General features: G+C 48.4%; 1 protein-coding gene across 1 annotated transcript in view; it reads left to right on the forward strand.

Moving 5' to 3' along the window:
• Positions 1-8,742: 8,742 nt before the first annotated feature.
• The window catches only part of RNF10 (ring finger protein 10), a 28,249-nt gene continuing 20,250 nt past the window's right edge, over positions 8,743-16,741 (forward strand). Inside the window, exon 1 of the mRNA XM_029054367.2 lies at positions 8,743-9,125. Coding sequence (XP_028910200.1) covers positions 8,966-9,125 — 160 coding nt within the window. The 5' untranslated portion in view covers positions 8,743-8,965. The remainder of the gene's footprint in view (positions 9,126-16,741) is intronic.

Consider the following 16,741-nt stretch of genomic DNA (forward strand, 5'->3'; position numbering starts at 1 on the left):
GCCCGCGGCGGCGCGAGGGCCCGGCGGGGAAGGGTCACGTGTTAGCTCTCAACCAATCAGAAGCCATCTTCGCCTCGGCCAGAACCTCATCGGGCCGGAAGTGACGTGAGGATGATGGGGCGGGCGGGGCGTGATGAGGGCAGGTTGATAGGAGGTGGTTTTTTCCTCCATTTTTGAGAGAGCTTTTGGTGAGGGCCTGTTGCAGAGGCAGGTCTGCTCAACTGCTTCCTGGAAGGAAGAGTTGATCTTTTTAATAATGATGGTATTTGTTAAGCGCTTACTATGTGCAGAGCACTGTTCTAAGCACTGGGGTAGACACAGGGGAATCAGGTTGCCCCACGTGGGGCTCACAGTCTTCATCCCCATTTTACAGATGAGGTAACTGAGGCACAGAGAAGTGAAGCGACTTGCCCACAGTCACACAGCTGGCAAGTGGCAGAGCCGGGATTTGAACTCATGACCTCTGACTCCAAAGCCCGGGCTCTTTCCACTGAGCCTTTCCACTAGCTTTGATTTTAATTACCCAACCTGTGCAGTTTTACCCTATTTCAGGGGTAGATTTACTCACTGCTTCCTGGAAGGAAGAGTTGATCTTTTTCTCTTTACTAGCTTTGATTTTAGTTACCCAACCTGTTTAGTTTTACCATATTTCAGGGGTAGATTTGCTCACTGCTTCCTGGAAGGAAGAGTTGATCTTTTTCTTTTTCTCTCTATTAGCTTTTGTTTTAGTTATCCAACCTGTTGAGTTACCCTGTTTCAGGGATAGATTTACTCACTGCTTCCTGGAAGGAAGAGTTGATCTTTTTCTTTTTCTCTCTTCTAGCTTTTATTTTAGTTATCCAACATGTTGTTACCCAGTTTCAGGGATAGATTCGCTCACTGCTTCCTGGAGGGAGGAGTTGATCTGTTTCTTTTTCTCTCTGCTAGTTTTTATTTTAGTTATCCAACCTGTTGACTTACCCTGTTTCAGGGATAGATTTGCTCACTGCTTTTAGTTACCCAACCTGTTCAGTTTACCCTGTTTCAGGGATAGATTTGCTCACTGCTTCCTGGAGTGGGGAGCTTCTCCTTTCTCCTTGTGCTCTAATAGTTTTTATTTTAGTTATCCAACGTGGCTCAGTGGAAAGAGCCCGGGCTTGTGAGTCAGAGGTCATGGGTTCGAATGCCGACTCTGCCACTTGTCAGCTGTGTGAGTGTGGGCGAGTCACTTAACTTCTCTGTGCCTCAGTTCCCTCATCTGTAAAATGGGGATGAAGATTGTGAGCCTCACGTGGGACAACCTGATTGCCCTGTATCTACCCCAGCACTTAGAACAGTACTCTGCGCATAGTAAGCGCTTCACAAATACCAACATTATTATTATTATTATCCACCCTGTTGAGTTACCCTGTTTCACGGGTAGATTTGCTTATCTCATCTTGAAGGAGGGGAGTTGATTTTTTTCCTTTTCTCTCTACTGGTTTTTATTTAGTTATCCAACCTGTAGAGTTACCCTTTTTCAGGGGTAGATTTGCCCACTGCTTCCTGGAAGGAAGAGTGGATCTTTTTTCTTTTTCTCTCTACTAGCTTTTATGTTAGTTATCCAACCTGTTGAGTTACCCTGTTTCAGGGATAGATTTGCTCACTGCTTCCTGAAGGGGGAGTTGATTTTTTTCCTTTTCTCTCTACTAGTTTTTATTTTGGTTACCCAACCTGTTCAGTTTACCCTGTTTCAGGGATAGATTTGCTCAATGCTTCCTGGAGGGGGAGCTTCTCCTTTCTTCTTTTTGCTCTACTAGTTTTTATTTTCGTTATCCACCCTGTTGAGTTACCCTGTTTCAGGGATGGATTTGCTTACTTCTTGAAGGGGGGAGTTGATTTTTCTCCTTTTCTCTCTACTGGTTTTTATTTTATTTATCCAATCTGTTGAGTTACCCTGTTTCAGAGATAGATTTGCTCACTGCTTCCTGGATGGAGGAGTTGCTCTTTCTCCTCTTCTTTCTAGTGGTTATTTTATTTGTCCAACTGTTTAGTTTCGCTACTTCAGGCAACACTTTCCTGTGAAGGTGAAACGATGGGGGATTGAACCCTTTCCCCCCTTCCTTCCTCCAAAATTGTCTTGAGTTTTTAATATATTTCGATTGGGTCTCATGTCTTTTTCTGTGTTTATTTGGACCTTTGGGCTGTTCTGATTCAAGAGCTAGTAAGGAGGTGAGGTCATGTACCATAAAATTGTGAGTGATTATAATTTAAGGTGCTCTTTAGCTTCTCTTGGACTATGGTAAAGGATTCACTTAAAGAGGGTAAAGGTCCCATTGTCTTTGCTTCTAATAGTAATAATATTGTGGTATTTCTTTCATTCATTTGTTATTTATTGAGCACTTTGTGTGCAGAGCACTTTACTGAAAGCTTGGGAAAGGTACAGTATAACAATAAACAGTGACATTCCCTGTCCACAATGAGCGTAAGCGCTTTCTATGTACCAGGTACTGTATAATAATGATAGTATCTGTTAAGCGCTTACTATGTGCCATGCACTATTCTAAGCACTGGGGGTAGATAAAAGATAAGCAGGTTGTCCCACATGGGGCTCACAGTCTTCATCCCCATTTTACAGATGAGGTCACTGAGGCACCGAGAAGTTGGTGGCTTGCCCAAGGTCACACAGCAGACAAGTGGCGGAGCCGGGATTAGAACCCATGTCCTCTGACTCTCAAGCCCGGGCTCTTTCCACTAAGCCATGCATGCTGCTTCTCTCTATTAAGGGCTGGTGTGGATACAAGCAAGTTGGGTTGGATCCAGTTCGTGTCCAACATGGAGCTCATGGTCTTCATCCCCATTTTACAGATGAGGTAACTGAGGCCCAGAGAAGTGATTTGCCCAAGGTCACACAGCAAACAAGTGGTGGAGCCAGGATTAGAACCCATGACCTCCTGACTCCCAGGCCTGGGCTCTAGACGCTAGGCCATGAACCTTTCTGTGATGGCTATTCCCCCGAGTCTGCTAGCTAAAGTACAATGGGAGAAATTGGATTTCAGTACCACTGCTGGATCAGATGTCAGGAAAAACTCCAGAGAAAAGCTGCCACTTGTTGGCCTTATGTGTTATTAAGTGCCACCTCCCTATATACATTTTGAAATTTAATGGGGTAAGTTGGGTTCTCCTGTGCTAAGGTCCAGCTGCTCATGTTCCCTTCCAATAAATCGGGACCTGTTTGCACCCATTTTTCATCCCCTCCAGCTTTCACAAGATCACATTTCCAGCTCACCCTAACACAGGGAAGGCATTTTATGTATTATTAATAATAATATAATGGTACTATTATGGTATTATGCTACTGATGCCTTTTACTTGTTCTGCTTTGTTGTCTGTTTCCCCGCTTCTAGGCTGTGAGCCCGTTGTTGGGTAAGGATTGTCTCTATCTGTTGCCGAATTGTACTTTCCAAGGACTTGGTGCTCTGCACACAGTAAGCGCTCAATAAATACGAATGAATGAATGCATATTAAGCGCTTACTATGTGCCAGGCACTGTACTAGGCACTCGGGTGAATACAAGCAAATTGAGTTGGACACAGTCCCTGTCCCACGTGGGGCTCACATTCTCAACCCCCATTTTACAGGCCTAGAGAAGTGAAGTGACTTGCCCAGTGTCACACAGCAGACAAGTGGCGGAGTCATAATTAGAAGTCACCACCCTCTGATTCCCAGGCGTGGGCTCTGTCTACTACACCGTGTTGCTTCTCTGCTGCTGCTTCTCACCATGCTGCTGCTTTAATCTCTGCGGTTACGGAAGATTTAGTGTAAGCCATCTTGAGCAGAAAGGAAGAGGGTGGAGAGTTTTCCTTGGTTTCCCATGTGTTTCCACCTTGATTTAGGTTTATCCACCCTGGGAGCTTCACATCTTTGTAAGGAAAAAATCCCTGGACCCCAAGAACCATTCCTGAAATGGAAGAATTTGCTATGACCAGGTATTTTGCCCTCTCCTCATCTCCTTTGTTGGAATTAGTGGTTTCAGGAATCAGAAATTGAATGTGACAGAAAATGAGGGATGTGTTTCCCACCCAGCTTGGGGAAGTGATTTGAAAAAGAGTTCTAAGAATTATCTTGGCAAGTGAAGAAAGGACTGCTTAATTCCCTCAATAACAATTCTCATCCTTTGTTTAAAGGAAAAGGAGCCCAGCTGGTTGGAGGGGTAAGGATGCACTTGACTCTTCTGTGTCACCTATGCAGGCTGAGAAAAAATCTATATGAGGAAGGGAATGGATTGGAAAGGACCTCAGTTCCTCTGGGGCTTCAAACAAGGCCCCGGGGCAGTAGTCATGCTCTACCTTATTTCAGTGCTTTATGGAAATGCATTTGTGTGAGGTAAAGTGAGATTTTATCGACTCATCATACAATTCATGTGGATTATCTAAACCGGGAAAACCCAGAAGTCTATTGTTCAAGTCACTCTAGCTCTAACTAAATTGCTGATTTTTGTGTTTATCTCAGAGTAGGATACACTGCTGGGCATCCATGTTTATAACCTTGAAGAAGGTAAATTTAGGAAGGATGAAAGTGCTTGTATCTTCCCTCTTCCTTATTATTTATCATCATTCCTCGGGGAGTGTCTGATCTGCTATTTCCGCATTTTTTGTTGTGTTGATTCTCAGTTTATATTCACCAGGAGTGCATCATCTTACTGCAGGAATTCCATTAGGAAATACGCATTAACAGGAATCTCTCCAAGATGGTGAATTTCACTTTTGATGGTGGGAGAGAGTGTAAAACTCTTTTGATTTTACTCTTATTTCATTGCTTCTCAAACTCTCTGAAGGATGTTGGTGAAATGGAAACCAAAGGCAAACATCTTCTCTGACTTCTCAACATACTTAAGTGGCGTGGATAGATCCTGGGCCGGGGAGTCAGAAGGACCTGGGTTCTAATCCTGGCTCCACCACTTGTCTGCTGTGTGGCCTTGGGCAAATCACTTAACTCCTCTGGGTCTCAGTTCCCTCATCTGTAAAATTTAGATTGACTGTGAGTCCCGGATGGGACATGGACTGATTGGCTTGTATCTACCCCAGTGCTTAGTAGAGAAGCAGTGTGGCTCAGTGAAAAGAGCCCGGGCTTGGGAGTCAGAGGTCGTGAGTTTGAATCCCAGTTCTGCCACTTGTCAGCTGTATGACTGTGGGCAAGTCACTTCTGTGCCTCAGTTACCCCATCTGTAAAATGGGGATTAACTCTGAGCCTCACGTGGGACAACCTGATTACCCCTTATCTACCCCGGCGCTTAGAACAGTGCTCGGCACATAGTGCTTAACAAATACCAACATTATTATTACAGTGCCTGGCACATAGTAAGCACATGGGAAGCAGCGTGGCTCAGTGGAAAAGAGCCTGGGTTTCGGAGTCAGAGGTCATGGGTTCGACTCCCGGCTCTGCCACTTGTCAGCTGTGTGACTGTGGGCAAGTCACTTCACTTCTCTGTGCCTCAGTTCCCTCATCTGTAAAATGGGGATTAACTGTGAGCCTCATGTGGGACAACCTGACTACTCTGTATCTACCCCAGCGCTTAGAACAGTGCTCTGCACATAGTAAGCGCTTAACAAATACCAACATTATTATTATTACTTTAATAATAATGATGAGGATGGTATTTGTTATGCGCTTAACTATGTGTCAAGCACTGTTCTAACCGCTGGGGGAGATACAAGCTAATCACGGTGGACACAGTCCATGTCCCACCTGGGACTCACAGCATCATTCCCCATTTTACAGATGAGGTAGCTGAGGCCCAGAGAAGTTGAGTGACTTGCCCAAGGTCACGCAGTGACCCATTTAAAAAAATCTACATGGAAATGTGAAGCTGATCACACGATCAGACATATGTTCGAGGGCGTATTTTGCAGAACGAGTCAACCATGAAAAAGAGAGCCAGCGTGACCTAAAGGAAAGACTCTAGGCCTGGGATACAGAGAACGTGGGTTCCTGCTTCTAAAGTCCTGAGTGACCTTGAGCAAGTCACTTCATTTCTCTGTGTCTAGCCTATCACGCCTTGATTACTCCGTCAGCCTCCTGGCTGACCACCCCGCCTCCTGTCTCTCACCACTCCAGACCACGCTCCACTCTGCTGCCGGAATCATTTTCTTTCAGACCACGTTTCCCCACTCTTCAAAAAAACTCCAGCGGTTGCCCTCCCACCTCCGCATCAAACAGAAAAACTCCTCCCCATTGGCTTTAAAGCAGTCAGTTCACCTTGCCCCCTCTTACCTCACCTCCCTACTTTTCCTACCGCTACCCAGCCCGCACGCTTTGTTCCTCTAATGCTAACCTCCTCGCTGTACCTCAGTCATCTCATCTAGCTCGCCATCTCGTCTATCTCCCCGCCGACCTCAGGCCCACATCCTGCCTCTGGTCTGGAACGCCCTCCCTCTTCATATCAGACAGATAATTGCTCTCCCCCCACTTCAAAGCCTTACTGAAGGCCCACCTCCTCCAAGAAGCCTTCCGTGACTTAATCTTCCTCTTCTCCCACTCCTATATTGCCCTGACTTGCCCCCTTCATTCATCCTCCCTTCCAGCCCCTTAGCACTTATGTGTATATCTGAAATTAATTAGTGTATACTAATGTCTCTTTCCCCCTCTAGACTCAGCTCCTTGTGGGCAGGGAATGTGCCTGTTGATGAACTCTCTCAAGTGCTTAGTACAGTGCTTTGCACTTGTTCAGCGGTCAATAAATACGATCGAATGAATGAATTCAACAAAAGTGCCAGTTTCCCCATCTGTAAAATGGGAATTACCTGTTCTTCCTCATCCTTATTTGGTTTATTTGATCATATTTATTGCGCATTTACTGTGTGCAAAGCACTACGCTAATGAGTATTAATGCTATACTAAGTGCTTGGTTTAGAAGCAGCGTGGCTTAGTGGAAAGAGCCCGGGCTTGGGAGTCAGAGGTCATGGGTTCTAATCCCCGCTCTGCCTTTTGTCAGCTTTGTGACCTTGGGTAAGTCACTTCACTTCTCTGGGCCTCAGTGACCTCATCTGTAAAATGGGGATAAAGACTGCGAGCCCCACGTGGGACAATCTGATAACCTTGTATCTACCCCAGTCCTTGGCACATAGAAAGCAATTAACAAATACCATAATTATTATTATTATTATGACCATCTGACTCCCAGGCCTGTGCTCTATCCACTATCCATGCTGCTTCTCGTAGGGTAGGGATTGTCTCTATTATCTCTGTCGCTGAATTGTCCTTTCTCAAGTGCTTAGAACAGTGCTTGGCACATAGTAAGCGCTTAACAAATACCATAATTGTTATTCATTCAATAGTATTTATTGAATGCTATGTGCAGAGCACTGTACTAAGCGCTTGGAATGTACAAATCGGTAACAGATAGAGACAGTCCCTGCCCTTTGACGGGCTTACAGTCGAATTGGGGGAGACAGACAAGAACAATGGCAATAAATAGAATCAAGGGGAAGAACATCTCATTAAAACAATAGCAAATAAATAGAATCAGGGTGATGAACACCTCATTAGCAAAATAAATAGGGTAATGAAGATATATGCAGTTGAGATGATGACCTCCTGACTCCCAGGCCTGTGCCCCATCCAGTCCGCCATGCTGCTTCTCGTAGGGTAGGGATTATCTCTGTCGCTGAATTGTCCTTTCCCAAGCACTTAGAACAGAGCTTGGCACATAGTAAGCGCTTAACAAATACCATAATTATTATTATTGAGATGATGACGTTCTGACTCCCAGGCCCGTGCTCTATCCACTTCTCCCATACTGCTTTTCCTAGGGTAGGGACTGTCTCTGTCGCTGAATTGTCCTTTCCCAAGCGCTTAGACCAGTGCTTGGCACACAGTAAACGCTTAACAAATACCATAATTATCATTATTATTATGACCTCCTGACTCCCGGGCCCGTGCCCCAACCCCTCTACCATGCTGCTTCTCTTAGGGTAGGGATTGTCTCTGTCGCTGAATTGTCCTTTCCCAAGCGCTTAGAACAGAGCGTGGTACATAGTAGGCGCTTAACAGATACCGTAATTCTCATTATGATTATGACTATTCAATAGTATTTATTGAGCGCTTACTATGTGCAGAGCACTGTACTAAGCGCTTGGAATGGACAAATCGGCAATAGAGACAGTCCTTGGCCCTTTGACGGGCTTACAGACCTCCTGACTCCCAGGCCCGTGCTCCATCCATGGCTTCCCGAAGGGTAGGGACTGTCTCTGCCCGTGGCCGAATTGCCTTCCCCTCAGCGCTCAGTCCAGTCCCCCCGCGCCCAGTGAGCGCTCAATAAGCTCCTCAGCGGCGGCGGCCTCCAGCTCCCAGGGTGCCCCGCGGCGGCGGGCGGACTCCAAGTCCCAGGATGCCGCGCGGCGGGAGGGCGGACTCCATCTCCCAGAGTGCCGTGCGCCCCGGCCGTAGAGAGCGCTGGAGAGCTATATATAGACTCCATCCGGGTCCTTGGGCCCGCTGTCTGGCGCCTGGTCGCCATTGCCGGAGCAGGTCGGCCTCGGCCCTGAGGCGAGGTTCGTCGGCGGCGCCCGTCCCCAGACGCCAGCCGCGCTCCCCGGCCCCGCGGCGGGAGAGGGTGTCCGGCCGGCCGGCCGGCGGGGCGTCCCGTCCCGTCCTCCTCCCTCTCCCTTCTCCTCCTCCCCGCCCGGCCCGGCCCGGCCTTCCCGTCCGCCAGGACCGGCCCGGCCCTCCCGTCCGCCAGGACCGGCCCGGCCCTCCCGTCCGCCAGGACCGGCCCGGCCCTCCCGTCCGTCAGGACCGGCCCTCCCGTCCGCCAGGACCGGCCCGGCCTCCGCCGCTTCTCCTCCAGTTTGAGAAACCAAGGTTGGAAGAGAGGAAGATGTGGCCATGAAGCCCGAACACCGCCGCCCCCGCCGCCCCCCGCCGGCCCCCAAAGCCATGAGCCTGGGTCCCCTCCGCGCCCGCTCCGCTCCGCCCACCGCCCCGGCCCCGGCCGCGGCCCCCGTTGATGCCGCAGAGCTCGCCCAGCGCCGCCGCCTCCACCGCCTCCGACATGGACAAGAACAGCGGCCCCAGCGGCTCCTCCGCCACCTCCGGCTCCGGAAAAGGGCAGCAGCCGCCCCGCTCCGCCTCGGCCGGGCCCGCCGGAGAGTCTAAGCCCAAGAGCGGTAAGCCCCGGACCGGCGGATCCCCCCCATCGCACCGAGGGGGCCCGCACTCTGTGCACCACGCTCTCCACTTGAGCCCCGGGGACGCAGGATGCCCTTGCTGATGCCAGCCTCCTTTGCCCTGCCGCCCCTCTCCCCCGTTCAGGCCCCCAGCCCGTTGTCGGGCGGCCCGAGCGCTTAGGACAGTGCTCTGCACACGGTAAGGGCGAGGTAAATACGATCGAGGGAAGGAGGCCCGGTCCAAACGGGGGAGACGGACAGCGGAGCAAAACAAGTAGCCTGGCGTCATTCCATCCAGATAAAAATCACAGATAGAGACACATCATCAACAAAGCAAATAGAGAAATTATATCTACAAATATGCACAGTGCTGGGGGGGAAAGGAGGGCTCGGTCTGGGAAGGCCTCCTGGAGGAGGTGAGCTCCCAGGAGGGCTTGGAAGAGGGGAAGAGAGGGAGTTTTGGAGCGCTGACTTTGTGCGGACCATGGACCCGAGCGCTCGGGAGAGGACAACAGGACAATAAACAGGCGCGTCCCTCGCCCACAACGAGCCGAGCCGAGCCGACAGTCCGGCGAGGGAGGGAGGGACGGGGTGGCCCGGCCTCAGGACGGAATAATAATACTAATTATGCTGTTTCTTAAAGAGCTTATTCTGTGCCAGGGACTGCACTAAGCGCCGGGTACAAGCAGATCAGGTTGGACACACAGTCCCCGCCCCTCATGGGGCTCACAACCCAAATCCCCATTTTACACATGAGGAACTGAGGCGCAGGGAATAATAATAGTGGCATTTGTTAAGGGCTTACTATGTGCGAAGCACTGTTCTAGGCGCTAGGGAGGATACGGGGTGATCAGGTTGTCCCACGTGGGGCTCACAGTCTTCATCCTCATTTTGCAGATGAAGGAATTGAGGCCCAGTGAAGTGACTTGCCCAAAGTCACACAGCTGACAAGTGGCGGAGCCGGGATTAGAACCCATGACCTCTGACTCCCAAGCTCAGGCTCTTTCCACCGAGCCACTCTGCTTCTTGCCCAAGGTCTCTCAGGAGACGAGTGGCGGAGCAGGGATTAGAACCCGTGACCTGACTCCCAGGTCCGTGGCTTATCCACTAGCCCATGCTGCTTTCCTGTACGTATAGAGGAGGGTGTGGGCAGACCCTGCTGACAACCTTCCGGCCCCCTCCTCCAACTCAGAGGTGAAAAGAGGCAATCCCCTGACCCTTTACAGTTTAATGGGAAGCTTTCCCGAATTGCCATCTTGAGCGAATTGGCAGTAAAATGGTTTCCCCCTCCCCCCCAGTCTCATTATATAAATAGTGGGGATTGGGGCCCCGGGGCGGGAGAAATGTGCCCCGAAATCACTGACCCCCGGGGGACTCCAGTCAGAGACCCATCTCGGCAGAGGGATGGAGACCAGGGAACTTTTTAGGAGGTTGCTACGTCTCTACCCAGTAAGCCAAAATAATCATTAAACATCCTTTTATGAGGACGGCCTTACAAAGTTTAGGGGTTGTATTTCGGATGGCCCTCGCCTTTAGTAAGAGCGCGGTCTAGTGGAAAGAGCGCAGGCCTCAAACCTGTTTTTTTCAATCCCGATGCTGTCACTGACCTGTTGTGTAACCTTGGGCAAGGCGCTTCTCTGGGCCTCAGTTTCTTCAGCTCTAAAGTAAAGATTCAATTCATTCATTCAGTCGTACTTATTGAGCACTTACTGTGTGAAGAGCACTGTACTAAGCGCTTGGAAAGTACAGTTCGGCATTCCCTACCCAGCAGTGGGCTCACAGTCTAGGAGGGGGGAGACAGACAACAAAGTAGAACAAGTAAGCAGTCAATATGTGTCCTCCCCTGTCCCCCCTTTTCTTTGACTGTAAACCCTATTGGGACAAGGGGGGTGTCTGCTCCGATCGTATTGACACCAGCGTTTAGTACAGTGCTTGTCATGTAGTGAATGGTTATCAAATACCACAGTTATTGGCAATAGTCAAGTTATTTTTGTGTTTTGTTTTTAAATGGAAGGGAAAATAAGTGTGAGAGCTTACCTTCAAGAGGCACCATGAACTAATGAAAGCCCCTTTGGTCGGTTTGAAGTTAGACGCGACTGGTTTAGCTTTGAAATGTAAATAATTGTTTCCTAAGGTGTGTGGAACTTTGAGCCTTTTGGCATGCAGGGCACTTGCAAATGTCGGAGAGTAATTATTTTCCCAAACCAACCCCCAATATGCTATTGTTTCCTCGAGATTCTTTTAAACTAGCCCCACATCGGTGCTTTTTCTTGAAAGCTTTATTGATTGCTTACAGATATATGACTCTCCTCTGTTCTGTAATTTCACCAAAGTCTCACATAGGAATAGAAGCCAAATAGTCTTCACAGCCAGCAGTTTGGGGAGTGATTTGTCAGGGCTGACACATCTATCCAATCAGTCAATTGTATTTGAGTGTTTACTGTGTGCAGAGCCCTGTACTAAGTGCTGTGGGGGACTACATTATAATGTGTTGATAACACATTCCCTGTTCACAAACTCACTGTTTTGAGGGATAAAGCTCCTATCTTTTTTATGTGACACCAAATAACAAGCAGTAAACCCCAGTAAGTTTCTTTTAATCTAGTGTGAGAGAAGTATAGCAAAAAGAGGATATCCTGATGGTTCCTGATGCTCAGATTTACCCTCTTTAGGGTACTTGGTGAATGACCCTGATTTATCAAAATATTCTGTTTAGTAAACTTCACCAAACAAGGCAAAGGGTCAAAACATGCTCTGTGTGTGTGCCTGTCTCTCTCGAGATTGTGAGCCTCCCAAGGGACAGGGACCATGTCTAATCCCATCATCTTCCCATCAGGCACTTAGTACAGTGCTCTAGACACAGTAAACGCTCTATAAATACGATTGAATGAATCTATGTATTCTTTCCCAGTGCTTAATACTGTGCCTCTCCACACAAGAGATTGATAAATACTATTACCAGAAGTTCATGCTTTATCAAATAGTTTTAAATTTTTTTTTAGAGGGGTGACTTGGGCTTGTAAAGCTTTCTTCCCTCAGGTAGTCAGATAATTGATTACTAGTATAGTGGATCCTATTCTTCCTTTCCTCAACCCCTCGAGAAACCTCAGTACAGTCTGATCTCTAAATAAAGCCTATTATAAATAACTGTCACTTCAGACACTTATGGGTAAAACCCAGGTTCTGCCTCTTGAGCCTTGTTTGTCCATTCCTGAATCCTCTCTGAGGAGCGTTCCACCACAGCCCTAATATTCCCAGGACTTTGGGGTTGGAGAGACGGCCCAGGCTTCCACCTCATCTGTCTGCCCTATATTCATGCTTTTGACTTCCTCTGTTTCCCGTAAGCCAACTTTGTGTGCATCCTGTAACACACTCAATAATAACATTTAATGTCAATTAATATGCAGTGGCTTCCTTTCTGTGAACAGCTTAGGTCAGGGGAAAACAGCCTGAGCCAAGGGGTGACAGGCTGGAGACACAAGAGCAGAGTGAGCTTGGAAGGAGCAGGTGAAGAGACCCAGATAGGTAAAATGGAGAAAACTGATAGAGGTCCTTTAGGCCAATGGTAAGATTTATTTATTTTTTGAGGCAGTGGGAGACTAGTAGCCATTGGAGTCTTTTGAGGAATGGAGAGATGGGTTGAACAGTATTTCAGGAAGATGACTGGGACATAGCATGTAATGTGGACTGAAGGAGGAAAAGCAAACAAATGAAGTTCCTGCCTATCCCATCTCAGAGGTTGTAAAGGAACAGAGACACGGTACTGTAAAGGGGTTGGAGAAGGCCAGGTCATTCATTCAATCAGTCATATTTATTGAGCACTTACTGAGTGCCAAGCAGTGTACTAATGGCTCAGGAGTACAACAACAAACAGACACATTCCTTGTCCATAAAGAGCTCACAGTCTAGAGGCGGAGACAGACTTCAATATACATGAAGAAATAAATAAATTACAGATCTATGCATATGCGCTGTGGGGTTGGGAGGAAGGATGAATGAAGGGAGCAAGTCAGGGCAGTGCGGGAAGGAGTGGGAGAAGAAGGGAGGAGGGCTGAGTCAGGGAAGGCTTCTTGGAGGAGATGCATCTTCAATAAGTCTTTGAAGTGGGGGAGAGTCATTATCTATCTGATATCAAGAGGGAGGGCGTTCCAGACAGGAGGTAGGATGTGGGCAAGAGGACGGCCGTGAGATAGTTGAGGTCGAGGTACAGCGAGCAGGTCAGCGTTAGAGGAGTGGAGTGTGCGGGCTGGGTTGTGGTAGGAGAGTAATGAGGTGACGTAGGAGGGGGCAAGGTGATTGACTGTTTCAAAGGCAAGGGTGAGGAGTTTTTATTTGATGTGGAGGTGGATGGGCAACCACTGGAGTTTTTTTGAGGGGTGGGGAAAGATGGTCTGAATGTTTTTGAAGGAAAATGATCCGGTCAACAAGGAGGCTGATAGAGTAATCAAGGCAGGATAGGATAAGTGCTTGGGTGAATGTGGTGGTAGGTCATGAGGCTTTTTCCAGTATAATGCCACCCTGACTGGTAACCGGAAGGCAAGTTAATAATAATGTTGGTATTTGTTAAGCGCTTACTATGTGCCGAGCACTGTTCTAAGCGCTGGGGCAGACACAGGGGAATCAGGTTGTCCCACGTGGGGCTCACAGTCTTAATCCCCATTTTACAGACGAGGGAACTGAGGCACAGAGAAGTTAAATGACTTGCCCACAGTCACACAGCCGACAAGTGGCAGAGCTGGGATTCGAACTCATGAGCCCTGACTCCAAAGCCCGTGCTCTTTCCACTGAGCCACACTGCTTCTCAGCAGCGTGTTAGTTGTTAGTTTAAGCATGTCTATATGTCAGTCTGGAGAAAATCTGAACACATTTGGCCAAACTTCAACTGTTGGAATCAAATCGGTCACTCAGAGGTATTTATTGAGCTCTCACCTTATGCAGAACGCCGTACTAAGCGCTTGAGAGAGGACAGAATGGAATTGGTCGACACATTCCCTGCCCTCAATGAGCTGACAATCTAAGGGGGTGCAGGTCTGGGGGCAGGAAACAAGAGTGGGTGGGAATGGCTTTGAGCCTATAGCGTAGGACTCGAAACAACGAATGATTTGGGTATCTGGAACATGAGGGGCCTTCTAACCCTAGCCCAACAATATTTGGGCCCCATCAAATATGGTAGGATAGTAGCACTTGAGTAATCATGCACACCCACCCAGAGGCTGCCTTTCAAAATCGACCCAAATCGACATTGTACACAGAGCAGTCCACTAAGCGCTGGTGAGAGTACAGTGGAATTAGTAGGCACGATCCCCGCCCTCGAGGAGCTAACTGTCTAGGGGGCAGACGGTCATTTTGGCTGGGCTCCTTTGGTTGAAGACGTCTAAGCTGATCCCAGGGTGGAAGGCGATGCCAGCCGTTTCGTGGAACCCGGTTAAGCCGCTTGCTTTTGGTCTAAGCGCTGGTGCACTGACCTGTCAAAACCACTTTTAGAAACGAGCCAGCAACCAAACGATTGCACCCTGGGCCAGTTGGAGAATCATCTGGGGATGTTTATGTTGACATAGAGAAAGGAAGATGTGAGTTTCCTGCTGTCAGCAGGTTGAGGCGGTGCAGTGCAGGGCAGAGAAATCTGCACATGCAGAGTCTCTGGATTAAATCTTGGGGCTTGGTTTGTAGATTTAGTCACTGATCTAGAGTTTTGGATTTGGGCCATCAGCTCGATCTAATCTGTCCGGAGCCTGGTGGGTAACTGGAAAAATGCACACTGCTAGAGTCAAACCTGGCTTTTTCCATGAGGCAAACTCAGATTTCCAAAACTGGGCATGTCTGCCCAAGTAGCCGCTTCCAAGGTCCGAACCCCCCGTCGATTCCCCACAAACAACCCCACAAAAATAGAACCGAGTTTTATCTCTGGGCCCCAGGCCTGGCCGAGTCCTTAATCTTGAGTTGTCCGGTCACGTGGTTCTCCGGATAACTCGATGACTTGGAGTTCAGCTGTCGGAGTGCCTGCCCTCTCGGGACCGTCGCTCATGGAGAGAGGGTAGAGGCCTGTAGTCGTCAGTCAGCAGTCCCAGAAACCTGTTGTGAATAGAATCGAGTGTTTACTCTGTGTTTGTCAAAGTAATGCTGTCAGGGTTGCATAATGTTCCTGAAATCTCTTCCCTGCTGCTCCTGCTGTTGTAATGGTGGCAGAAATCAAATGCTCGGTCTGTGGAAAACAAGATCTTGAGCCCAGCTATTTTAGAGCTCTCTGTGGGAGAACTCCTGATTATTCCAAGCTCATCTCCCGCAGTAAAAACCTCGGTTCGTCCATTTCTGCGGCGAGGGGATTTCCCTTGTTTGGCCCGCTGGGTACAGTCGCAAAGGTTGAAGGAGCAGAGTGAAGACAGCGTGGCTGAGGATGGTTGCTTTTTAATTACAGACTTGCAAGTTTTCAACCCATACTCAAGGCTGGATTAGCAGGTGTGCTGGGAGAACGGTTGGGAGTGACCACTCCTCAACTTTCAGGTTACGTGAGATCTCCGCTTAATGATTGCCAAGAAATCAGTGAGAAATTACGTGGCAGCTGAAACCCAGAGGAAAGCTTGTATTTCCGGCCGGCATACGTGATTTTCTCCTCCCCCCCCCCCCAGTTCTGGGGCAGTGGACGTGTATATCGAGTACGTTCAATTTGACCCTAACCCGTGCTTTCAAGAAGCATTCCGGCTGGAGTGTCGTTAGGGAATTAGGGAATGTTCACCCGTGACAAGATCCCATCTGGCAGCAGGCAGCCATCCTGTAAGCGCCTGGTGGACAGGGAATGGATCTGCAGACTCTTTCATATGGTATGCCCCAAGCGCTTAATACAGTGCTCTAAATGCATTGAGCACTCAGTAAGTGCCATTGATGGATTGGTGGATTGTCAGAAGAATCAGTTTATGTGCAGGCAGCACAGGGTCAGATGCAAAAGAGTGCAACAGTGTCACTTCCTAAAGTGGATTTGCAAGACTGTAGCCCCTTTGATGTAGGAGAGCTGAGAGTATCCCCCAATTCCTCAGCTCAAAAATGGGAGATTTATTCTCAGCCTCCTTTGCCCTTGTTCCAAGAGGTCCTGGGTGTATGATCCCAGATACGTGTACTGATGATGTGATGATGGGCCTAGGAATGATGGTGGGAACGGGTCTGCAAACTCGGTTGCGGCGTTCTCTCCCAGAGCGCTTTGTACAGTGTTCTGAACACAGTAAGCGCTCAGTAAATTCCATTGATTAATGGTACACTTCTGCTTTTTCTTTTCTCATTGCTCAAGAGGCTCTTGGCAACTTCCTTATTGAATCACATATTTCATCCTCAAACTTTTCTTGCAGTCAAACCAGTTAGGTCCTTGTTCTTTGTGCCTACCTGTTTCCCCAGTTAGATTGGAGACTTCTCGAGGTCAAGGACTGTGTCTTGCGACTTATTTCTGTCTCCCAGGTGCCTAATTAGTACAGTGCTCAGCACACAGAAGAGGCTCAATACCTGATGGACTAATTTTTTTTTTTTTTTTAATGGCATCTGTGAAGCACTTGTGTGTCAAACAGTCTTCTAAGTGCTGGGGTAGGTACAAGTTAATTAGGTCAGACACAATCCCTGTCCCTCATGGGGCT

The sequence above is a fragment of the Ornithorhynchus anatinus genome, chromosome 2 (genome assembly GCF_004115215.2).
Source record: "Ornithorhynchus anatinus isolate Pmale09 chromosome 2, mOrnAna1.pri.v4, whole genome shotgun sequence".
NCBI lineage: Eukaryota > Metazoa > Chordata > Mammalia > Monotremata > Ornithorhynchidae > Ornithorhynchus > Ornithorhynchus anatinus.